At 49.5% G+C, this 25,054-nt stretch overlaps 1 protein-coding gene and 1 long non-coding RNA gene across 2 annotated transcripts in view; one reads left to right on the top strand and one right to left on the bottom strand.

Annotated features, from left to right (window-relative positions):
- MYH13 (myosin heavy chain 13) overlaps window positions 1-3,243 on the top strand; it is a 46,850-nt gene extending 43,607 nt beyond the window's left edge. The window contains exons 36-38 of the mRNA XM_032320457.1: window positions 1,338-1,442; window positions 1,531-1,626; window positions 3,043-3,243. Of these exons, the coding sequence (XP_032176348.1) occupies window positions 1,338-1,442; window positions 1,531-1,626; window positions 3,043-3,228 (387 nt within the window). The 3' untranslated portion in view covers window positions 3,229-3,243. The remainder of the gene's footprint in view (window positions 1-1,337; window positions 1,443-1,530; window positions 1,627-3,042) is intronic.
- LOC116577376 overlaps window positions 1-25,054 on the bottom strand; it is a 54,482-nt gene that overhangs the window by 6,515 nt on the left and 22,913 nt on the right. Inside the window, exons 2-3 of the long non-coding RNA XR_004280497.1 lie at window positions 2,992-3,696; window positions 1,440-1,581 (exon numbers count right to left, since the gene is read on the bottom strand). This is a non-coding gene — a long non-coding RNA (uncharacterized LOC116577376). The remainder of the gene's footprint in view (window positions 1-1,439; window positions 1,582-2,991; window positions 3,697-25,054) is intronic.

Here is a 25,054-nt window from a genome sequence, read left to right as displayed (position 1 = left end):
AGGTGACCTCTCAGCAGGGAGGCACCCCAAGTGCACTCTGGCTTCAAGCCTCCCAAGGATGTGGTCACCAGCACATGCACACCATGAATGTGAATGATTTTTTTGTTGTTGTTGTTAAAAAACAATAAGGCAATAGGCACGTGAGTAACAAAAGTCAACACCACGGAAGTCAGGATTTCTTTCCCCTAAAGTTCTCTAAATTCTTACTTCTAATTCTTCCCAGTTGTCCTCTATTGCATGAGCTTAGCCTGTCCTCATGGATCCCTCCACTGAGGGAGGGATTAGAGCCCATGCCTCCCTCCCTGATTCTTTGGTTCCTGGGCCAGCCAATCCCCCTCATTGCATGGCACCTCAACTGGCCTCCAGCCCCAGCTGCCCCATTATCTTTAGTTCCGCAAACCTTCCAGAGGCCACTAGAGCATTGCCAGGAACCCATATGTTTCACAGAACCTAACAGTAAACAGCTTCCCAGGGCACATGGGTAGAGAGGAGGCTAGGGATCCTTTTGGGAACAGTGCCCAGAGTTAATCTGTTCCACTGGCGGATTCCAAGGTTGATCTGGTGAGTCCACAAGCCCAGGGCTGCCCGTGTCTGTGGCCACTGGGATTCCCTGTGGCTGAGCACCACCCTCATGTCTTGACTCTTTCTAGACTGTGGCTTTGGGACCACAGTTAGTGACCTGTGTCCTCGGTGGCTGTCCTGTTCCCTCAAGATTTCAGGAAAGCCAGAAACAGCTATGACGTGACCACTACTGGCAGAGTGCTTTATCATTTAAAACACGCTTTTAAGTGCTTTGTCTAATTTGACTCCCACCTTTGATGCAGGTGGAGTGGGAATTACAGTCTCTACCCTAAACCCATAGAAACTCACTCTTAGGGGCAGCTGCTTTGGCTCTTGGAATCAGTCAGCTGGCCCCAGGGCTTGAACACACCTGGACCGTTCCTGGCCCAGGCTCTCTCCATGACCCCCTGCAGCCTCACTTGGCCAGGAATCAGGCCCCCCAAAATGCTCACACAGGCTTCATCTGCAGGGATGAGTCGGGGCTGAGGCCCAGGCCTCGCCAAGCTGCCTCCCCCAGGGGAAGAGGCGTCCTTGGCCAAGCCCAGCCTGATAGCCCTGCTGGGGGCACCAAGGGCTGCGTCTTGTTCTCCTTTGCACAAGGCCACGACACCAGCAGTGGTGGCCCTGTGTACACAGGGTGTTTCCTGAGCTCTAGGAGGAGACATTTTACAAACTATATTTAGGGGATACCAAGTTCACCCTAAAATGACCATGGGAGAAGTCTGGCTGCTCTGACCCAAACGTTGGGCTCTCTCCACCCCCCCAAAAAAAACCAGGTGCGTGAGTTGGAAAACGAGCTGGATGCTGAGCAGAAGAGGGGGGCCGAGGCTCTGAAGGGGGCCCATAAATATGAACGCAAGGTCAAGGAGCTAACCTACCAGGTAGGTGTCTCCAAAGCCTCCATGAGCTCCAGGTTGCTCCGACCCCGGCATAAGCTGTGGTGGCGGTGGCACGGTGCTATGTTTGCAGGCCGAGGAGGACCACAAGAACATCCTCAGGCTCCAGGATCTGGTGAACAAGCTGCAAGCCAAAGTGAAGGCTTACAAGAGGCAGGCTGAGGAGGCTGTGAGTAGGGGGGCCCTGGAAGCCCACGCCCACCTAAGGACGCCCAGTCCTCATCAAGAGTCTGTCCTGTTGTAGAGCCTAAGGCCCAAGTTTTCATTTGCAGGCTACAAAGTCAGGGACGCCTGCCCACTTCTCTCCCCTGGCTTGTGTTAAATAAGGCTGCCTGCCCCCCCAGCTGCACCTCCCCCATGCTTCCTATCTCATCTCAGGTGGCCCTGCCCCTCACTTTATCCCCCACCCCCAGCCCAGAACATTCTAGCTCCCCTTGCCAGCCCTACCTCACTGAGGCCCCAGCCAGCTCAGCCTACCCCACCAGCCCTCCCTGAGCCGGCAACCTGACCTTAGATCCGCCCCCGATCCCGGTTCACAACATCACACCTTGCTACTGTCCTTCATCCCACTGTCTCCTCTTCCCTCCCTCCCTCCCCACTCTGCCTCCCTCCCACCCACCCTTCCTGACCTGTTGATCAAACAGACCTCAGAGATATTCTAGCAAAAAGCTGGCCTGCGGCGGGGGGAGGGGGGCGGTTTGGGGTAGGAAAGAGGTGGGGACTTTTTCCTGTTACAGAAAATAAATACTTTGGGAAATTCTAGGTTAAGCAAAGTTGAACCAGTTGCTTTCAAGGATTTTTCAGATTTTGTCTGTGATGGGTAATGCACTCTTCAAAGTGAACACACCATTGTGAAATGCAGCTTTGTCCCCCACCCACAAACCCAGGTGGAACTTGGAACCTTGTTATTGTATGCAGAGCAGCCCATAGCCCATAGCCATAGCACTAGGGTTCTGAGGAACAAAATTTGGGGGACCCTGCTGTTGATAAATGACTGAGCAGATGGCTTCTCTCAATGTCCGTTTTCCCTCCCTGCCCAGGGGCTCGTGGTTCCACCTTGACCACAGGGAAGCAGATCTGAGCTAGTTAAATGGAGGGGAAGGGGTCTGTGCCCATTGGATGAGGATGGTCACGGCGAAACTGTCTGGGAGGGAGGGTACCAGGAGACCACCTTCTTGGAGAACCTTTGGATTGTCCTCAGTAGATGTGGGGACAATGGCCTGGCCACAGGGCAGACAGTGCTGGGATAAGGCCAGGGCAAGGAGGGTTAGGGCATTAGACTCTGACCTTCCAGGTGCCTTGGGAGGACTCCGGGCTTAGGTCCTGGCAGAGCAGGGATGTAGGGGAACAGGCAGGGGTCCAGGGAGTGGCAGCACTACCCTCAAAGAGGCCAGACAGCATACATGATCAGGAGCTAGGAGTGGTGTCCTGGCACCAAGAGAGCTGGGCTCAGCCCCCTCTGCCCTCAGGGAATCCAGGGCCCAAGCCCTCCCGGTTCCCCAGCGCCCCAGGGAGGCCTGCAGGGACAAGAAACCTCAGAGCCAGAGTGAGGAACTGCCTCCTGTCCCTCCATCTCCCCATTCAGGAGGAGCAGGCCAACACGCAGCTGTCCAAGTGCCGGAGGGTCCAGCACGAGCTGGAGGAGGCGGAGGAGAGAGCGGACATTGCCGAGTCCCAGGTCAACAAGCTGCGGGCCAAGAGCAGAGATGTGGGGGCTCAGGTAAGAGCAGACGTCTTCCCCAGATGCCGAGATCCGGGGAACACCCAGTGAGAGTACAGAGGCCACCCCTCCAGCCAGGCCCCTGCTGGTTCCAGAATCACGGGGCAGAGGACAGACGTCTTATCACCCCCATGCCTCCGTGTCAGGCCCAGGAAGCCCCTGCTTTTCAGGGGACTCGTCCCTCTCCAGGGACCCATGGTTTTGTTTTTATGATGTGCAAAGGGAAACAATGCCGTTCTTCGATATTTTTCCGGAAGTTCCTGCCTTTCCAGCTGCTCCGCGTGAAGGCAGTACTCAGCCTTGCCTTGGGTTTGACTCATTTCCTGCTTGTTTTCCTCCCACAGAAGCTGGAGGAATGAGGCCTTCCCGATGCCCGCTGCCGTGCGACACACTGGGAGGCGGGAGGGGCGGTGTTGTGAGAAATAAAGTCTGCTCATTCCTCGTCTCTCTGGCTCTGCGTGTTCATAATCACGGCCCATCCCACTTGCGCGGGGTGCTCTGAGAGGCGTGTCCGACCTGCTGTGCGGACACAGAAATAAAGGATGTGGTAAATACGAGGAAGTCCTCCTGGATCCAGCAGAAAAGGCCAAGAGAAAAACCACTACCAAGTAAGCCACCGGCCTCCTTCGCACTGAAATAAAGCCCCTTTCAGGTAACCAGAGCACATTTGCTCCTCAGAACACAGAATTGTTTCAATTCACTTCCCCAGTGTCTCTCTCAACTTCCAGACAGGGACACTGGGCCCAAGTAAATGAAGTCCTCTGACTGTGGTTACCCGAGGCAGGGTGGAGTTGAGATGCCCTGGGTCCCAGACTCCCAGGCAGTGTTGCCGCTAAGAAATTCTGCTTTTCCATCCTGTCCTTCTAAGGGGCTGTGTTGAACATCCACGGCTCCCCATGACATCTGAGCAGGGAGTAGGTGCACCCCAACTCATTCATTCCTGGGAAACACTGGGTAGGGTCTTGCCTGCCTTCTCCTTCCGGCTGTCTTCTCTGCCCCACCTGCACGGATCCTTCCCATGGTGCGCAGAGCCAAAACGTGAAGGCAGCAGGTGGGCTGTGAACTTCCAGAGTCCAGGCTGAGCCTGGCCCAAGTGTCAAGAGAGAAGCCTCTGTCGATCTGGGGGCTCACTCCTGGATCCTGATCAGATTGTGTTGATTCACTTACATGGAAGGGTAAAGATGTAGCAGAATGGGATAAAGACAGGATTAGGCCCAATCACTTCATAGCTGTAAATGCATGGCCTCGGATTGGCCTTGGCCTTGGGTTGGCCACACACTCTCTGAACCTGACTTTCCTCAAAGGTCATACTGACCAGGTGCATGGGCTTGGGTTCTGGCAAACATGGATAGAATCCCAGGACTCTCACATGCTAACTGCATGGCCTTGGGCAAGTCAGTCTTCTCTCTGAGCCCCATCTTCCTTATTCTGTAATAATAGAAGTCATAGCTTTGCTAGAATGGGTGAGGGGCTGGGATGGTGACAAAAGGTGTAGAGCTTCTTCGGGGGGCAATGAAATGTTCTTCGGGGATGGATGTGTAGCTGTGAATATACTGAAAGCCATTGAATTGTATAGTATGTAGATTATATCTCAATAAAATCAAAACTGGCTCACTCTGTATCAGGCACAAGATAAGTACACTATCCTCTAACATCTTGTGTCATCTCTTCTCTCTAGCTTTCTAGATCCGACCCTCCTTTCCATCTCATCACCAGCCCAGCCCACATGCTTTCAACCCAGTGGGGTACGAAGGTGAGGCAGTTGGCAGCAGTGATGGTGGCAGGAAATTATTCTGAGATCAGGTGAACTCATATGTCTGACATTATGATCCCCATCAACATCACCATTATCACCATCATCACCATCATCATCAACATCATCATCAGCATCACCACCATCATCATCACCACATCACCACCACCAGCAGCAGGCTCACCAACATCACCACCACCATCATCACCATCATCACCATCATCACCATCACCATCATCATCATCACTGTCACCACCATCATCATCACCATCATCACCATCATTACCATCACCACTATCATCATCACCATCATCACCATCATCACCATCACCACCATCATCACCATCGTTGTCACCATTGTCATCAGGATCATCACCACCATCAACACCATCATTGTCACCATTGTCATCAGGATCATCACCATTGTCATCACCATCATTACTGTCATCGCTACCATCATTGTCATCATCACCATCATCATCATCGTCATCACCATCACCATCATCAACATCATCCCCACCATCATTACCATCATTGTCACCATTGTTATCAGGATCATCACCATCATCATCACCATCACCATCGTCACCACCACCATCATCATCAGTGCTAAACTTCAAGACTGGAGGAGTCTATTTAAAAAAAAATCTCTTCAACTTCCTCAGTTTTACAGACAAGGAAACTGAGGTCATTCTCAAGGTCCCCAGATATCCTCCCCAGTCCAGCCCAATAATTTCAAATACAAGAACATTGTGAATGTGTTGAGTGTTCACATGCTCCTTTTTCTCCCTTCCATTCAAGCCACACAACAATCCCATCAGGAGATCAGGCCGATATCAATCTCTTATTTCTAGCAGTGTTGCTGACAGCCTATGGCTTATCCAGGGTCGAGAAGAAGAGATAGCAGCTCTTCAGACCCTCCCTATAGCACACAGTCTCACAATGGCGGGTTTTGCACCTGCTCAGCCATGTGATGTAATGTTAAGAGCCCTGGGTCCCAGACCTGCCCCACCACTAAATAGCTTGGTGATTTGAGGCAAGTGGCTTCATGACTATAAGCCTCAGCTGCCTCCCTTACAATGGGGGTGTAACAAGGTACTTTACAGGGTTATTTTGAGAAGTAAATAAGATGATTCAAGAAGCACCCTTGCTCTAGAGCCCCAAACATCAGTAGCACTCCAGGAACCTGTCGTCATGGTGGAGAGGGACAAGACACGGCCTCAGGACAGAGGTGGAAGGTAACATGGGTCCAGATGTACAACAGTTGGGTTTAGCATTGTCCCCTTAAGGCTTCTTCTGGTTTGAGAAGATAACAAGCCACAGGGTTGGCAGTCATCAAAAGAAATTACTATTTCAGGGCCCCTGGGTGGCTCAGTGCGTTAAGCCTCTACCTTCAGCTCAGGTCATGATCTCAGGGCCTGGGATCGAGCCCCGCATCAGACTCTCTGCTCAACAGGGAGCCTGCTTCCCCCTCTCTCTCTGCCTGCTGCTCTGCCTACTTGTGATCGCTTTGTCAAATAAATAAAATAAAATAAAATAAAATAAAATAAGAAATTACTATGGAATTCCACTCCTCTCAGACGTCCCAACAAAAGTTCAGGATCTCATCCCCCTCAAACACTGCCCAGTTCACCTGGGGCTCCCTAAAATGAACCCAGAGATCTCTTCTATTCCCCAGCTCCCTATATCCCAGAACGTCTGCATTAGAAAGAAAGAACATTCCTCTACCCTTCCCAGTGCTTCACAGTGTTTTTACTACATCAGAATCCCAATCGTGGAATGAAGGGATGGATGTATGAACGAGAACCTTCCATACCTAGACACCAAGTACGCCCTGATGAGACATTTCTAATTTTCTTTTCTGAGGACCGGAAGAAGAGAAAAGAGTAACATGCTGAGTTTTCTTTCCCAGCGTCTGCATGTTGAATTCCAGCCAACAGCTGGACCCTGAGGCTCTTTGGCTGACCCCTTCTGACTCCTCTAACTCTGTGGAAAAACCAAGAGGGTGGCAGAAAGAGCCTTGCCCTGGGTCTCCCACATGGCAAGGTAGAGTGCGCATGGGACCAACGTGTGCACTCCCGTCTTGGCACGTCAGCCCTTTTAGAAGTTCTTGGGCAGGTCAGTTGATGTCTTTGAGCTTCAACATGGGGCTGGAAGTCAGGGCACTACCTACCTGTGGAATAGGGTTGTTGAAAAATTTCTAGGTGATACTGTGCAAAAGGTTTCCTCAATGGTGCAGTATGGCCCAAACTGAAGGTAACATTGCTATAGTCTTGTTAGCAATAATGGCAGAGAGAATGGCATGGCTGCGGCCATCATTAAATTATTGTTCAGTAGAGAAGCCCAGCCACCAAACTGGGACAGGGGGGCTCTGGACTTTGGAGCGCCGAACTTACCCCGGACCCCTTCAAAACAGGGGTTTTGCTGCCACCTCCTGGCTGTGGAAGGACACGCTTTTCATTATACAAATGACCTTGAGAGTGCACTTCCACCAAAGTCTCCAAAACAGATATTCAGAGAATTGGAGGTGTCCTCGGGAATCATGATCATCCCGTCTGGGCCCCTGGTTTTGCAGATGAGAAAATTCCTATTCATGATAGGGTTTTATAATCCTAAGGAGTACAGTGTCAGAGATAGACACCCAGAGTCTCCTGGCTCCCAGAGGGGCAGGGCTCCCCAAGCTGAGTGTCCATAGAAGAGGGTCCCATAGAATCTCCAGATGGAGGGCAGGAGAGTGAATGGCCAGGCAGAGACAGTGAATGGCCCTGGCAGCAGAAGCTGGGACCACTGCCAAGGGTCTGCTCCTCAGACGCCCTCTCCTCCTCCGAGGAACCTCTCCCAGGCTGGAAGAGTAGTGTTGACAAGGTTAGAAAGCAGTACACTTTCAGAAACAGCCCTCTGCTCCTAACAGGGGAGGTGACCAGACCCTTCATGGCTCTGAGATGAAGGTGGCCCAAGGCAGTTCCAAAAGTAGGTGCCTTGACCCTTTTCCTAGCCCCAAGACAAAGGATCAGGGTGTCCATGCCTCAGAGAGACACCAAGATCAAGACCTATGCCACTGGACCAACCCTTCAGACCCCTCTACTTTCTTAAGTCTCGGAAGAGTTTGAAAGGGCCAGCTTCCTTGCCCTCTGGTGCAAGTGGGTCGAGCCAATGGGTTGCTGAGAGAGAAAGGCAGGAAGGAAGAGAGTGAGGCCAAGGCTGTTTGTTCCCTGGGTCCCCCCTTGCAGACCTCCAGGCAAAGGTCCCATTTCCTAGCAGACGTGCAACTCCCCAAGCCCTCCCGGTTCCCATCTCCAGTAACTGGTCCTCATGCCTATTGCTTGCACATTCAGCCCCAGGGTCGTGGAGCCCTGAAATGTCAGACCTGGAGTCCCAGGGCATCCCTGCAGTTTCCCAGTACCTGGCCACACCTCTGGGAGGTCTCCCACAAACACTCCTCACATTATGCTAATCTGGGCATGCCATCTATTTCCTGCAAGGATCTCTGCGGGATGCAGGACCCTCCCCACCCCCATCCTGCACGTCTATTTCAGGGCCCTATGACCCTCCTCTGGAACAGGACCAGCCAAGTTAAGAGGTGCTGGCCAAGAAGAGGAGGCAAAGGAACCAAAGCATTTATCTGGGGTCTTCGGGATTGAAATCCGAGAGACACCCAGTTTACCAGAATCAAAAGCGTGCACCAAATTACAGGCAGGGAGTACAGGCTTGTAAAGGCAGAACCACAAGAAGACACGGGTTATTTTGAAAGGATTGTCACTGGCACTGACAGAGTTAAACTATCTACTGCCCAATGGGCTATTCAGCAACCAGATGCTACATTATCTCAGTTCCCCTGGAAAGTAGAAGGATGTGTTCCAGGAGGTAGGGAGGTGCAATTCACAAGCTGAAACTGACAAAAGTCAAAAGTCTGCAGTGTTCCAAAAATTGAAACAGGAGGTGCAGGCAGGCTCCTTCCTCAGCGTTCCCCGCCCCCGCCCCAAGCACTATCCTGAATGGCTCTCTTAGGGTGCTTACTGAACAGCCACACTGTATGGACCTCTCTAGGTCCCAAATTCCATCCAACTAGGTAATTACACTTTCAGTTTCATTGCACGCCTCCAGATATAGACCTTCACCAAATTCAAGCTTTTAAGATTGCTCCCAGGTCCTTTTGCTTTTATTTAAACTGGAACAGACAGGCACACATCACTCTTGAACGCTGTCCTTTCTTCTGGGATCCAGTTGGCCCCCTAGGTGTACTGGAACCAGCTCGTACCAGCTCACAAGAGCCGACCGTGAACATTTTAGGAAATTTCCCGAGCCACTCATTCTACCCTGATATTACTAAAAATTAAATTACAGAAACTTACAAGGAGATGAAGTATATTAAAAACAAAGGTCCTAAAAAAAATCAAAACTTTTGACTTCTTAATTATTTGCCACATTTTATTATTGCTTATGGCCTTAAGGTTATCAACAACGTTAAGGCTGCGTGGTGGGAATCCTATTTAATGGTGGGGTCCCTGAATCTCCTCCAATGCCTGCATTCAGAGACATCATGCTGGTGGCTTGCTATGGCCGTGGTGGAAATATTAACACTGCAGAAATGGGTGAACCCTGCAATGCAGGGCTGTTTTATTTGTTAGCCTGTTCAACATTCACCAGCATCAAGTGGAACCAGTGGGATCCAAGTTAAAACCAATCTGCAATTCTGTACATACAGATAGTGGGGTATGTAGGGCCAGACCCCCGCCCTCACCAGCCGCCCACCGATCCCACTAGGTCCGCTTATTCAAGGAAGCAAACTGAGAGGTCTTCTCAGGGATAAGGATTTACATCCTTCAGAGTGTGGGGGCAGCGAGAACGGAGAGGGAAGTGGACGCTCGCTGGCCCGGCCCCGATTCCCCTGCTCTGCCCTGGTCTTAAGAATTCTTTCCGCTTTGGGGGCGCCTGGGTGGCTCAGTGGGTTAAAGCCTCTGCCTTCGGCTCAGGTCGTGATCTCAGGGTCCTGGGATCGAGCCCCATGTCGGGCTCTCTGCTCGGCAGGGAGCCTGCTTCCTCCTCTCTCTCTGCCTGCCTCTCTGCCTACTTGTGATCTCTGTTTGTCAAATAAATAAATAAATTCTTAAAAAAAAAAAAAAAAGAATTCATTCCGCTTTGACAGAAAGTCAGCTCAAGCACCAACCAAAAGTGAAGATTTACGGGTTCACCCCAATGAAAACCCCAAGGGTAATCAACCTTCCAGCTGCCTGGACCGCACCGATATGGGGGTAGGTCTAGGTTTTCCAATGATTTCTGATTTTTCTTTCTTTCCGTGCCTCAGTTCCGCTTTCCTCTAAATTAACTTTATTCCCAAGAAGTCTGCCCCTTGGCAATTCCAAAACAGCCACGCTTCTATGTTCTATCTTAAAATCTTACACCAGCAGCTGAGAGGAAAGAAATTCTCTTTCCCAAGCACTTGTGCAAGAGCCCCAGAGCTGGGTCTCGCAGGCTCTGATTGTCCAGATGGTCAGGCCCCCAGTCAGGAGGTGGTAAGAGGGTGGGAGCTTAGGATTGGTTGGCTGCGAATCAGGGGGGTCAACCCCACCCAAGCCCCATGAATGGAGAGTAAGGAGGGGTTTCCTTCTTCCTCCTATCAGGGGAGGCTCCTGCTCCCAGAGGGACCAGCGATGAGAACTCACCAGCAGGTGACCACTGAGTCTGCTTGTCACTTCTGGAGGTGGCCTGATGGTGCCTTCTCAGGGCCAACAGTGTAGGCCAGTCCCCACGATGGCTCTGAACCCCTGGCATAAAGTGGGCCACCAAGAAACGCCAGTTGGGATTCCCCAACCCTTCTGCCCTTGACTTAACTTCCCTTATCCCCTCCACGATAGGGCCCCTGGCGCTGATCTATGACTCTGAGCTCTAGGATATGTGTGGGATAGCTCTTCTCACTCACTGTCCAACCAGCTGGCCCTCCAGACCCAGCAGACACCCGCTTGGCCTTCCACACTCTTGCTAAGTAAGAGTCTAACTTCTCCTAACATAACATCATTTCCTTCCCCCGCCAGCGACTTGAATTCCATGCAGGGCCTCTCACTGCTGACAGAGGAGGAAGACCATGGCTCAGAGGCGCTGCCCAGAAGCCCAGGAGCTTCCTGTTCCGTGAGTCAGGAAGGAGAGGTCCGGGTGGGGCCAGACAGAACATCTGGTCCCAAATCAGGACGTGGCTGGGATCCGAACCCAGGGCCGTCCCACAGCAGGCATTGGCCCGCACAGGGACGAGAGACGCTCGTGTCTTCAATAGAGAACGGAGACCAGCCAGGAGCTATTCTAAGGACTGGGAACGTAATTGTGAAATAAATAACAAGTGGGAAAAGTGCCTTCCTCTCAAAGGCATTCCAAATTTATCTGAAATGTCAGCGGCTCACCTGAGCGGCTCCTGATCATTACCTGCCTCCCGTGCTCTCTCCGGGCCGTCTGTGAACCCACAGCATCTCCCATCAGGCCCGGGGAGGGCTGCTTTCTCTCCCCCATGGAACGGCCACCTCCATCAAGGGCTGGCCCGCTCTTTGTTATCTTAGAATGTTCTAGTGTGGATGAGGCACTCCTTAGACGTTGCCAGAAAGGATGACTCTTCCTAACAGCATTTTTATAAGAAAATCATTCCAAAGAACCAAAAATGCTTAGTAATAGAGGACCGTCGGGATGTATTATAGGCACAATTATAAGAGCCACTAACATTAACTGAGATCTTTTTATGTGTTAGGTGTTTTTTTTTGTTTGTTTGTTTGGTTTTTTTTTTTTTTGCTAGGTGTTTTTTTTTACGAGTTTTACACACGACATCTCAGGTCTCACCAAACTCCTCTCGGCCACAGGCTCTTACTTTATTCCTTACAGGCATGGCTCAGAGAGGTTAAGAATTGGCCTGATGTCACACAGCCAGAGAGTCTAGGGGTACTTGGAGGGTTATGCACACCGTAAAGGCAAAGGCACAAACAACGCATGGCCACATCGATGGTTATAAATTAACGTATTTACTAAAAGATATTAAAACCTAAGCCACTATATCAGTACCCATCAAAGCCCTGTGAAAACGTATGATGTGTCAGGCAGGCCCCCGATCAGGGTAATGAAAAGGAATTTCTAATCTCTGAGTCTTCATTTCTCTATGAAGAGCGGTCTAATGTCTTACAGTTATCTACCTGTGAGTTTTATGCCTCTGGGATCACGCAGACTCTTTACTAATCTGACGGATGGATCCTTGCTGAGATGCCAAGGTGTGAAACTGGCCCCGTGCTGCTCCTTCCCAGCAAACACAGTTTATAGGATTTTCTGGAACAAAGCCTTTTGGGGGGGAAGCTCCATTGGTTCTGGGAAGTCTTGGGAGACTGGGGAGGAGACGCGGAGGTGGTGGGGATGAGGGATGGTTGTGAGGAGTGCCACAAATTAGGAGCACCCTCTTCCCAGCAAGGGAAGGAACTGTCTTTGGCTCTGCGCTACCTTCCAGCCCCAGGATGTTATAAGGGACGTCAGAGAGGAAAGCCCCAGGTTACTCGTGTAGATTTGAGGTGACTCCAAAGGTCATGTGGGGAGTCCCCAAAGGGGGGGGCGGGGGGGGCAGGAGGCCCACCAGGGCTTGAGGCCAGGATGGGCAGATTCTCACTGCACTGTCCCGCTCGGGAGCGATTTCCTTCCTCTTGCCTAAAGAATTTCCCAGAAGCATGAGCAATCTGAAAATTCCCCTGGGGCCAGAGCCAGCCGAGAAAATGCTGGAAGAAACTGTGCCAAGAGCCAGGAACGGGAGGAAAGAGGGTGGAAAGCAGAGACCACGCAGGCTGAGGGTTAGGGAGTGGATAACGTCTCTAGAACCCTAAACAGGGGGGCGCAGGGTAGGAGAGGTAGGGGTGTTAGAAACGTGACATCCTGGAGAGTAGTTGAGGAAACTGGTCCTATGAAGCCCAGAGAAGCAGCCTGGGAACACCGTGCAGAATTCGGGGTCCCTCCCAGACGTAGTGCGTTTATCTGACACCAGGGTGGCATCCAGGTTCGTGGTCGGCGGACCCATGACCACCATGGAACAGGACACGCATGGTGAGTGCTGTGTACGGGTGTGACCTGCAGACTTATCTGAGACCCATTGGTCTCAGAGTCCCCAGAAGAGCTCGTGAAACTGAAGACCACCGAGCCCCGTGCTCCGGGGCTTCTGGTTCATTCATTCTTGGGCGGGGCTGAGAATCTGCATTTCTCTTATGTTCCCACAGGATGCCAATGCTGCTAGTGCTGGGACACTGGGAGAGGTCGGGTCCAGAGCAGCGGGTAAGAGAGATACCCCAAGTGCTTGCTTAATAAAAAGAAGGACGTCCTCAGCATGACCGTTGCCCAGCACTGAAACAGGTGAGCTCGCTCTTCTTCACAAAATGCCTAGACAATTAACACCATAATCCTGCGAGGCGCGTTGTGAGCTTACCAGTTCTGTTTCAGAGATGAGACTGATTTGCCCACGGTTAAGTGGCAGAAGAGAAATCCAGTTCACCGGGTGGTTCGGATGGAGTCTGAGGAGGTGAGTTTAGGTCTGATGGTTTTAGGACCCCTCCTACCCTGAAGATGCTGGAACCTTGTTCGTGATTCCAGCCACTGGCCTCAGTGGGGCTCACAGAGAGCTATTATCTTAGCTGTCTTCATCCCCCAGAGTCCCCCAGGACTCCCCTGCATTGGGAGTCAGGCTCTAGGGGAAAGTACTCAACGATCTTGAGCCATAGACCCTATAGTGGGCATTGTGGTGGTCCTCCCATTTCCCCCTTCAATTGCTCGGGCTCCCATCACTACTCCTACTGGGAATGTTGGTAGCTGACAGCTCTCAGCTAAGGTCCCCCCACTACCACCAGGAATTACAGCTCACCCAGGATCACGCCCCCTTCCCCAGGGCAGCCTACAATCCAGTGGCCAGGCATAGAAGGGGTAAAGGCTGATCCCCTTGCTCAAAGCAAGGTAACAGCCAGCTCCGGAGTCCCACCCCATCACCCCACATGTGTGGGATCAGCTGAGACCTCTCTTGTGGATACATCATGATCCAGCATCTTCCATGCCCAGTCCTACTGTCTTCATTCCCTCCCCACCCAGGTAGTTCAGGAGAGCCAAAGAGACGGCTCATGGCTCCCCAACTCACTAGCCAGATGGTCTTGGGCATAGCAAACCTGTCGTCCCATCGGTGAAATGGAAATAAGGACAGAGTCCATCTCAGAACTGGAGCCAGGATGGCAGAGATAGGGGCTTCCAGGATGGAGGTGGCCTGGGTCCCTGAAGCACAGCACAGAGGACAGTAGCTCGGATGGCCACTGGCCTGCATTGGACGGGCTCAAGATGGCCTCTCCAGAGAAATCTTGCACGACCCCATGACCAGCGAGGGCAGTTGGTAGCACCATCAAGTGTCTGTTCTTCCTCCCTCTCTTCCCTGTTCCCCTCACTCTTGCTGCCCAAGGGGAAACCAGCCAATAAAGCATCAGTGCATTAAAAAATGGGGGGATGGGGCGTATGTGGGCGGCCCAGTCAGTTAATGACCAACTCTTGACTTTAGCTCAAGTCATGATCTCAGGTCATGAGATCGAGCCCCGTGTTGGGCAAGGAATCTGCTTCAGTTTCTCCCTCCATCTCCCTCTGCCCTGCTCATGCTCTCTCTCTTTCTCTGTCTATGTCTCTCTCAAAATTAAAAAAAAAGGGGGAGGAGGATTAAAAGAGACAATTCATGAGAAATGATAAGCAAGACCCAGCACACGCACATTCCTCACTCAGCAAGTGATAGAAATCACCATCATCTTCGTCATCATCATCTTGAGGGCTTATTGCTTCTTGGGAGTTATAAAAACGTCTAGATCCGTTTGAGTCGATGTCATAGTGCATCCATTCTTGGAGTGTGGTCCACGGAGCTCTGGAAGTCTTTACATCTTCAAGGTCATGACTGCATGCATTGCAATTCATGCATTTCACTGCAATTTCATGTCCTGTCCCTATTTCTCTGTATCAGCGTTAGTCTGATGGCATGAGACCAGTGGTGAATTATTGGTGCCTTAAGCCAAGTCAAGGCAGTGACACCAAACTGTCCTAGCACCATTGTCTTCTCTCTGCCTGGCGCTCTTAGGAAACACAAAATTCAGGTTTCCTTCTGTATGTCCTCAATTAGCAGTACATGGTATTACTTTTATTAAACCAAAACCCTTGAATACATTCTTAAAATGTTCTTTTATTGTATTTTATGCATTTGAGAGCGAGAGAGAGCACAAGCAGGGAGCAGGGTCATATGGAGAGGAAGAAGCAGGCTCTCTGCTGAGTAGGGAGCCTGATGTGGGACTCGACCCGAGGACCCTGGGATCATGATCTGAGAACACTTAACCAACTAAGCCACCCAGGCGTCCCGAAGGTTTGAATTCTTGAAAACTTGTACCTGCCACCCTGAGTGCTACGCTTTCCCAACACTTAAAGACGTTTCTGGTGATACTAGGGGTGATGGAAATAAATGTGATGCTTTGATACTGGACAAGGAAATGTGTTAACATTGGGAATATCTGTGGAACTCAGTGAGCCAGTATTTTCCCAGGGACCAGAGCCTGATACTACAAAATCATGCATGGGTACAAGATCTACTCAATGTGCAAAATAAGCCAACGGATTTTAACGGGACTGAGTATAAAAGTTGAAGGGTATTAGATGACACACTGCAACTCACTTTTAAGAAACTACCAGTCGTCAAATTTTGGTGAACAGTCAAAGAGGAACATTCCTAATTATCTGAAAAGCTATTAAAATATTCCTCCTTGGGGCGCCTGGGTGGCGGAGTTGATTAAGTGTCTGCCTTTGGCTCAGGTCGTGATCCCAGGGTCCTGGGATGGAGTATCCCCCCCCAACAAATTTGCCCTGGGGCAGGCTCTCTGCTCAGTGGGAAGGCTGCTCTCCCCTCCTCCTGTGCCACTACCCCCAGCTTGTGCTGTGTCTCTCTCAAATAAATGAATAGAACCTTAAAAATAAATAAATAAAATAAAAAATTCCTCCTTTCCAATACATATCTACATGAGCTTAAATTTTCATCACATACTTTAGCAAAACAAAACAAAGCAAAACTTACTGTAATAGATCTAATTCTAGAAGCAGACATGAAAATCAGCTATCTTTTATTAAGCCAGAAATTAAGGAGATTAGGAAAATTGCAAAATAATGCTGCTCTTCTCATTCTTTTTTTCTCTATTTTGGAAATTGCGCTGATTTTTTTTTCATGAAAGTTTATTTTTTGTGTTCATTTTAATGGGTTAATTTTTATTTCATTTTTTTAAAGATTTATTTGTTGTCAGAGAGCAGGAGGAAGCACAAGCAGGGGCAATGGCAGGCAGAGGGAGAAGCAGGCTCCCCACTGAGTAGGGAGCCCAAGGCAGGGCTTGATCTCAGGACCCTGGAATCCTAACCTGAGCCGAAGTCTGATGCTTAACCAGCTGAGCCATCCAGGTGTCCCATAATTATCGTTATTTTAAATAAATTAAATATGCTTAAATTTCCCAGTTCTATTTTTTAGTACAGTAAATATCCGTAGATACGATCCACACAGGGTTCCTCTAAAACGATAAAGGGGTCCTGAGAACAAAACTTTTGAGAACCACTAACACAGGACTTCAGCTAAGGCTTGAAAGGAACCTTCTGTGGCCCGAGCTTTGGAAAGCCATACAGAGACCCCCTCCCACCCACTCCTCTCCCTGGCGTCCCCTCGACCTGCCCCCAGTAAGGCAGCCCTCCCCAGGGTGCAGTCAAGGAAAAAGGAAAAGGAAACCTTCTCTCACTTCTTTTCCTGGAATGTGCCCTGACCAGCCTCCCTGTGCGTGTCACACCCTTGTCCTCCCAGAGGGCTGTGCTGGCGTCCCCATGGCAGAAGATGCTGGCAATGTCACGGCCAAGAAGGGGGAGGAGAGGGATGCAGGGAGGCTGTGGGGCAAGGAGCAGTCGCTTGGATACTGATACTGCAGCTTCTGGCTGGGACTCCAAGGGACGGCTTGGGGAGGGACGTGAATGTCGCTGCTACACCGGGCACCTGGGGCTCTACATCTTGGCTTTCGTTAATTCCCCGTCAACTTCCCAGCCCAGAAAGCAAGCCCACGGGGGCACCTTCCCCAACCACCACATATCCCACAAGCTTACAAAAACAAGTTTCCGTGGGACACCTGGGTGGCTCAGTCAGGTAAGCGTCTGTCTTCCGCTCAGGTCACGGTCTCAGGGTCCCGGCATCAAGCCCTGCATTGGGCTCCCTGCTTGGTGCAAAGCCTGCTTCTCCTTCTCCTTCTAGCATTCTCTCCATCCCCACCGTGCTTGTGCTCTCTGGCTTTCTCTAGCTCTCTGTCAAATAAATAAAATCTTAAAAAACAAAACACACAAAAAAACAAACGAATTTTCCTGCTCAGCTTAAGCGAAGACTGGTATACATGACCTGCCCCTTGGAGTTACGGAGCCCTGAGAGGACAAGACAGACATGTATGTGCCCTACTTGTTACTGTAAATGGTTAGTGTAATCCACGAGAGTCCCCTGAGGATCTGGGAAAAACCAGGACAGTACGGATGGTCGTGAGACACTCAAGTCATGACCCCTCAAGTTTCTTGCCTCTAGATACCGATGGGAAGGAAGTGTTCAGAGAAGAATGAATTCCAAACGTACCCAAGCCCTTCCAGAGAGTGAAGTAAAGAAAGCCCGTGCCCCCAGCTCATTTTATGAATCCAGTGTGATCTCTGATATCAAAACTAAAATTGTAGGTCAATCTCAACCAACAACATGAACATAAGAGAAAAAAAAAAACAAAAACAAACAAACAAAAAACCCTCTAAAAATATGTTTGGAAACTGAATCCAGCAATATATAAAGAAAAGGATGTATCTTGGGGTAAGGCTGAGTTTTTTCCAGGATTGTAAATTTGATTGAACATTAGAAAGTCAATTAGTGTTGGGGGCGCCTGGGTGGCTCAGTCTGTTAAGTATCTGCCTTCGGCTCAGGTCACGATCCCAGGTTCCTGGGATTGAGTCCTGCATCAGGCTCTGCACTACTGAGGAGTCTGCTTCTCCCTCTCCCTCTGCCCCCTGCTCGTGTTCCCTCTCTCTCCCTCAATAGATAAAATCTTTAAATAAAATAAAATCTTTTAAAAAATCAATTAGTGTTAATACTGTACATAACTAGGGGCGCCTGGGTGGCTCAGTCGGTTAAGCACCTGACTCTTGTTGATTTCGACTCAGGTCTTGATCTCAGGGTTGTGAGTTCAAGCCCCATGTTCCATGTTTGGGCTCCACGTTTGGTGTGAAGACTACTTAAAAAAAAAAAATACTCCACATACACAGATTAAAGGAAAAGAATCATGGTCATTTCAATGGTGCAGAAAGAAATGTTTGATAAAACTTAGCACACATTCATCATTTTTAAAAAATGCTCCTTAATCTAGGAATAAAAGGGAACTTCCATGATCTGATACGGAGTCTTTGCAGAAAGGCTTAGAAAAACATCAGACCCTAATGGTGAAAGGTTGAAAGCTTTTCCTTTACAACCAGGAATGAGGCTGGATTCCCACCACCATTATTTCTATAGATCAGAGTCCTACCTGATATAATACAACAGGAAAAGAAAACAAAAGAGCAAAAGAGACAAGAATGGGAAAGGGGGGAACAAAACTGTCATTTTCCGCTGGTTGTAGACATGAAATTTCCCAAGGAATCATATGTAAGTATTAGAATTAATAAGAGGACTTAGCAGGTAGCTGTTTTCAAAAGTCAAAATACACTAATTGCAATGAAATAGCCAAAATTTGTATCTTGGAACCACAAAAAAAAAAAAAAAGGGGGGGGGACACTACTGGAAAAATGATGAGATCCAAATAAAATCTCAAGTTTACATTTTGGTAATGTATCAGTGTTGATTTCTTAGGGTTTTTTTTAAGATTTATTTGTTTATTTGAGCGAGAGAGAGAAATCATGAGCAGGAGGGGCAGAGGGAGACGGAGAGAGAATCCCGAGCAGACTCCACGTTGAGCAGGAAGCCCGATGCGGGGCTCGATCTCACGACCCTGAGATCATGACCTGAGCTGAAATCAAGAGTTGGATGCTCAACAGACCGAGCCACCCAGGCGCCCCGATTTCTTAGCTTTGTGAGCTGTGCCATGATTATGTAGGATGTTAGCAGTGGAGGAAATTGAGAGAGGGGAATACTCTGTATCCTTTGCAACTTTTCTGTAAATCGAAACTCATCCCAAACCAAAAGTTTCTTCACCAAAAAATCCTTTCTTTTCTTTCTTCTTTTTTTTTTTTTTTTAGAAGGGAGCTGTCAGATGGGAGTTTGGAAACTGAATCCAGCAATATATAAAGAAAAGGATGTATCTTGGGGGTAAGGCTGAGTTTTTTCCAGGATTGTAAATTTGATTGAACATTAGAAAGTCAATTAGTGTTGGGGGCGCCTGGGTGGCTCAGTCGGTTAAGTATCTGCCTTCGGCTCAGGTCACGATCCCAGGTTCCTGGGATTGAGTCCTGCATCAGGCTCTGCACTCACTGAGGAGTCTGCTTCTCCCTCTCCCTCTGCCCCCTGCTCGTGTTCCCTCTCTCTCCCTCAATAGATAAAATCTTTAAATAAAATAAAATCTTTTATTTTATTTATTTAATGATTTTCTAATCATTTTTTTTTCTTTTTAAAGATTTTATTTATTTATTTGACAGACAGAGATCACAAGTAGGCAGAGAGGCAGGCAGAGAGAGAGGGGGAAGCAGGCTCCCCACTGAGCAGGGAGCCCGATGCCGGGCTCGATCCAAGGACCCTGGGATCATGACCTGAGCTGAAGGCAAAGGCTTAACCCACTGAGCCACGCAGGCGCCCCCACCAAAAAAACCTTTCTAAATCAAAATGCAAAAGTAAATTATCCTTGTGTACCAGGTTGAAACAGGTTGAAAATGATTTCAACAGGTTGAAAAATTATTTTTTAAAAAATTATATGTTTGGGGGTGCCCAGGTGGCTCAGTGGGTTGAGCCTCTGCCTTCAGCTTGAATCATGGCCCCAGGGTCCTGGGATCGAGCCCCACGTCAGGCTCTCTGCTTGACGGGGAGCCTGCTTCCTCCTCTCTCTCTGCCTGCCTCTCTGCCTGCCTGTGGTCACTGTCTATCAAATAAATAAATAAAATCTTTTTTAAAAAAATTATATGTTTGTTAATGAACAATTTTTAAAAATCAAGTTCTGGCTGCATATAAGACAAATCATGTTGTTTTCTTCTACAGAGAAAATAAGGAACTTTTTTTATTATGAGCTATTAAAAACACCTAAAACAGAGACATAACACGTTCATGACTTAGGAGATGCAGTAGCATAAAGGTATCAGCTCCTCCCAAATTAATTTAGAGATTCGGCACAATCCAAACTAAAAATGACTACAGCCTTTTACATTTCTTCCTTAATCCCTCCTTCCTGAATCCTCTCCATACATTTTCCTTTCTCTCCCTCTCTCTCTCTCCACCCCAGCCCTACTTGGTAGAAATTAACAAGTTGATTCTAAATTTTATAAGGAAATGTGTAAGATCTAGAATAACTAAAGAATTCTCTTTTTTTTTTTTTCCTAAGATTTTATTTATTTATTTTGAAAGAGAGAGAGAAAGATAGTGAGAGAGCACAAGCGGAGCCAGGGAGAAGGGGAAGCAGGCTCCCCACCAAGCAGGGAGCCTGACTCATGCATGGATCCCAGGACCCTGATATCATGACCTGAGCCAAAGGCAGGTGCTTAACCCACTGAGCCACCCAGCCGGCCCAAAAGTCGTTTACTTTGAGCAAATAATGTGCTCCAGAAAATAGTTGACATTTACTGAGTGCTTATATGGACCAGGCACTGTCCTAAGCCATTTTGGGTAAATAATAGTCATTCTATCCTCCCAACATTTCAGAGAGGTAGCTGCCCTTCCAGCCCCATTTAGCATTGTTAGGAAGCAGCAGCAAAGCCAAGGAACACTAGTAAGAACAAGGTCCACAGTGGGCTCCCTGGTCCGCAAGGGCTCTACCTGCCAGCACACTGCAGAGAGGTTCAGACAGGGCATGAGCTCCCCCTCGGAGCTCACCTACTCTACACACATAGTCTCCTGGGAGGAGGGGACCCAAGGGAACCACTGGAACCTCTGGGAGCATGTTTCGGGCTCAAATTAGCTGCAGGCATTCACGAAAGCTGGAAAGTGTTAGGAGGAAGGGGGGCGGGTTGTTGGGAGAGGAGATGGGGTTACACAGAGAGGCTTCCTAGAGCATTTAAGATTCCCACCGGTGCCAAGAACTAACTGGGAATTCCCAGAATATTTCCTTTTGTTTTTTCCTCTTTGGCGTGAGTGCCCATCACAAAACCCTTGGCACCTAACAAGAGCTGCCAAAATTCTGTTTCCAAATGTGATGCAAATCACCCCTCCAGCTCCCCAATGCCCACCTCCCCTTAGAGCCAAGGGAGAAACTCAGCAGTGAGCAGACAGAGGACAGATGTCCTGGCTGTGCAGAGTCTAGACAGCACTGAGTCATGGGGGTGGGGGGTGGGGGGCAGGGACTGTTCCAATGTCCCCCTCCACCATGACAACCTACCACCTGGGCAGTTGGAACTTTTGGAGAATGGGTGACAAATTGGGCTTGCTTGTTTGCAGCCATCCGTCCTGGGAATTATGAGCCCAGGGTGACACCCCCCTACCTTGGAGACCCACTTAGCACTTCCCAAAACTGAGAGGGAGGAAGCAGCAACTGAGGGGTCTGGGACTTCACTGTAAGGTTTGTCCTGAGACTTCATTTTGTCCTGAAAAACTTTGGTTGTTCTTGAAACTACCGAAAGAAAGGAAATTGTGTATCCCAAGGAGTGTGTGTCCTCCTGGTGCCAGACAACCCCAAGGGTGATATGAGTAAGAACTATTACTTATGTTTATTGAGAGCTGACTATACTCTACATACTTCTTTATGTCCTCCATAAAGTTCTTCTCAGCTTTTTCCTCCCCTTAGACCACCACGAGGGGGCTTCTTCCTGTGCCCACTTTGTATTGCCAGAAACAGAAGTTAGAGTTTGCCCAAAGCCACCCTGTAGAAAGCAAGAGAGCCTGGATTTGGCCGTGGGGGTGACTCTCGAACCCACACTCTACAGTGCTGCCTCACACTGCCCCCCAGCAGCAGGAGAGGGCCAGAAAGGTGGAAGATTCCAGCTGCTGTTCTGTGCAGCCCCTGTCACTCTCTAGTCTTCCCTTGAGCCAGACAACAGGACCCTGCATCTGGGGTCACAAAGGGCACTCTCCGGGCCACCGTGCTCCCCGTTCCCTGGTTCTCTGCCTCACCTGGAGGTCCCTAGGGGCACTAAGCCCCTGCTTCTCCCTGTCCCCTGGCCCCCTGGCTGGTGGGCGCTGGGACCCCAAAGCAGGGTGCAATGCCCTCCTGGTGATCTGAGAGGGTCATCCTGGTTCACCGAAACTCATGTGCCGTGAGTAAGACACACCACATCCCAACCTCCCAAAGCCTGGCTTTATCGGGGACAGCCCATGGGGGCAGTCCCAGCCCTACCCATTGGCTATGTACACAGTACAGAATTGCTAGTGACGATCGTTCTGCCTTTGGGGTAGGGAACGTCCCCCCCTTTCCTCTCCCTCCCTCTCTCTCTCTCTCCCTCTCTCTCTCTCTCTCTCACACACACACACACACACACACACACACACACACACGCTCCTTATTTCCCGGGCCCCACAATGGCTTTCCTTATTCGACAGAAGAACAAAGCCTTTTTGAGCTCGCCCCGTACAATCACCACCAGCCTATTTCCAGGCACTCGTGAGAATCCCTTTCATTACCGTGGGCTCCGCTTCCCGCCCTGCCAGTGTTCCCAGGCTGCTCTTTAACCATCTGTTCTCTCCGTGCGGCACGGACACGTGCTCCTCAGACCCCCGTCGCTCTTTTCCGCTTTGCTCTCCCCTCTTTCGCCCTCCCTTTCATGGTTCCGACTGATCTCTGCCCAGTGGGTTTTGTGAAGTCTCCTGCAGTGATTCCTTCATCTTCAGGCTGCCTTGTCTGTAGAATTTTGGTAGTAGCGCCCTGTGGTGGGGAAGGGCCCCTTCCCATCCTCAGCCCCGGAAAGTTGCAGCAGGCCTGCCCAATTTCCGTAACTGTGGGCCCATCCATTTTTTTTTTCCCACCTCTCTGTTGGCTTTCCCCTCGCTGGGACCAGAATGTCAACCCCAAGAGGACAGTAGGCTTCCCGCCATGTTCTGGACTCCATCCCTGGTACCTAGGACAGCGCCAACACCCAGTAGTGATGCGTTCGCTAAACGAGCTACCCAAGTCATCCTTAACGACTCAAGTCATACCCCAACATGCAGCCTTCACGAGGGGAAGCATAATGGAATGGCTAAGAGAGAAGCATTATGAATTCTGCTCTGCTACCCACCGCCCCAATGACCTGCAGGCAAGACATGAAGCTCCCTGTGCCTTAATTTCCCCATCTATAAAATGGGATTATCAGTAGTACCTACCTCGGGGTTATTGGGAAAAGTAAATGAGTCAATATGCATAAAACACCTAGAACTGGGTCTGGCATGAAACGAGTTTTGGGAAATGTTGGCAACAACCGTCATTACGTACTAGAGGCAAAAAGATGAGAAGGACATAATTCCAGCGTGTGGGACAGCTGGACAAGATGCTGTCAGGGAGGCAGGAACAAGGGGCTGTAGGATGCCTGGGATGAGAGCAACTATCCCTATGTGTGGTGGGGTAGGGCGGGGAATTGGGAAAGGCCACTCTGGGTCTTGAGGGTTGACTAGGAGAAGGTCAGATACAAGGCAGGGCATGTGAGTAAGGTGTGAGGAGGGAGGGTAGTTTTGGACCAGCGTGTTAAAGACTAAGCACATTATAGTTAGTGTACAATTAAACAAAATGAAAGAGGCTTCCCACATCGACTATGCAGAATTCCGTCCTAAAAAAATATCCCTATGCTAGGCTTTCCTTATTTTGGACTCATCTCAAAGTCCAGTAGAATTTTCCTGGAAGGTCACAGGGAGTGGTCACTTCTTCTGATACCATTCTCCATAACCCATGCCTTTTCAACTAGTTTTAGGGTCTCTGTGGACAGGACGGACTTCAAGAGTATAATTTAAAAGACCTTAAAGGAAGGAACATGAGATCTACAATTGAACCATATGATCACATCACAAATCTCATACTTTCATGGTTTTTTTTTTAAGATTTATTTATTTATTTGAGAGAGAGAGAGCTTGAGGTGGGGAGGGGCAGAGGGGGAGGGAGAGAGAAACTTTTGTTTTTTCTAGTTTATTTCACAGACAGAGATCACAAGTAGGCAGAGAGGCAGGCAGAGAGAGAGGAGGAAGCTGACTCCCTGCTGAGCAGAGAGCCCGATGCAGGGCTCGATCCCAGGACCCCGGGATCATGACCTGAGCCGAAAGCAGAGGTTTTAACCCACTGAGCCACCCAGGCACCCCCGGGAGAGAGAAACTTTTAACAGGCTCTGTGCTTAGCATAGAGCGGGATGCAGGGCTCAATCTCATGACCCTGAGATAATAACCTGAGCTGAAATCAAGAGTCAGACACAACCAACTGAGCCACCCAGGGGACCCCCTAAACCTCATTGTCTTTAATTTGCTAAACCTTCTGCTTTCAAGCTAACAACAGCCTCTTAAGGCAAAGTCTCAATAATTTGTTCATTCAACAACTATTTAATGAGCACCTACTATGTGCAAGGCACTGCTCAGGAACTTGAGAATGAAACGCTGAGGAAAACAGCCAGAAATCCATACCCTTGTGCAACTTGATTCAGGGAAAGGATCAATTTTAACTTGCTTCTGATGGAGGGCACAGATGGCATTTACCACAAGAGTATCTTAGATTTCCTATAAAGGGATTTAATGCATTACAACTTCATTGAAAAGGTACTTGAAGTCGCAGAAATTAGGGACACTCAAATAGGAAGACGGTCAGAAGAATCCTTCTACCAGGGTGCTCAGGTGGCTCAGGTCATGATCCCGGGGTCCGGGGATCAAGCCCCACGTTGGGCTCCCTGCTTAGCAGGAAGTCTGCTTCTCCCTCTGCTTCTGCCCCTCCCTCTGCTTTTCTTCTCTCACTCTCTCAAACAAATAAATAAAATATTCTTAAAAAGAAAGAA

The sequence above is a fragment of the Mustela erminea genome, chromosome 18 (genome assembly GCF_009829155.1).
Source record: "Mustela erminea isolate mMusErm1 chromosome 18, mMusErm1.Pri, whole genome shotgun sequence".
In the NCBI taxonomy this organism is placed as follows: domain Eukaryota; kingdom Metazoa; phylum Chordata; class Mammalia; order Carnivora; family Mustelidae; genus Mustela; species Mustela erminea.
Note: the sequence above shows the minus strand (reverse complement) of the source record. Positions and strands in the feature narration are given on the sequence as shown.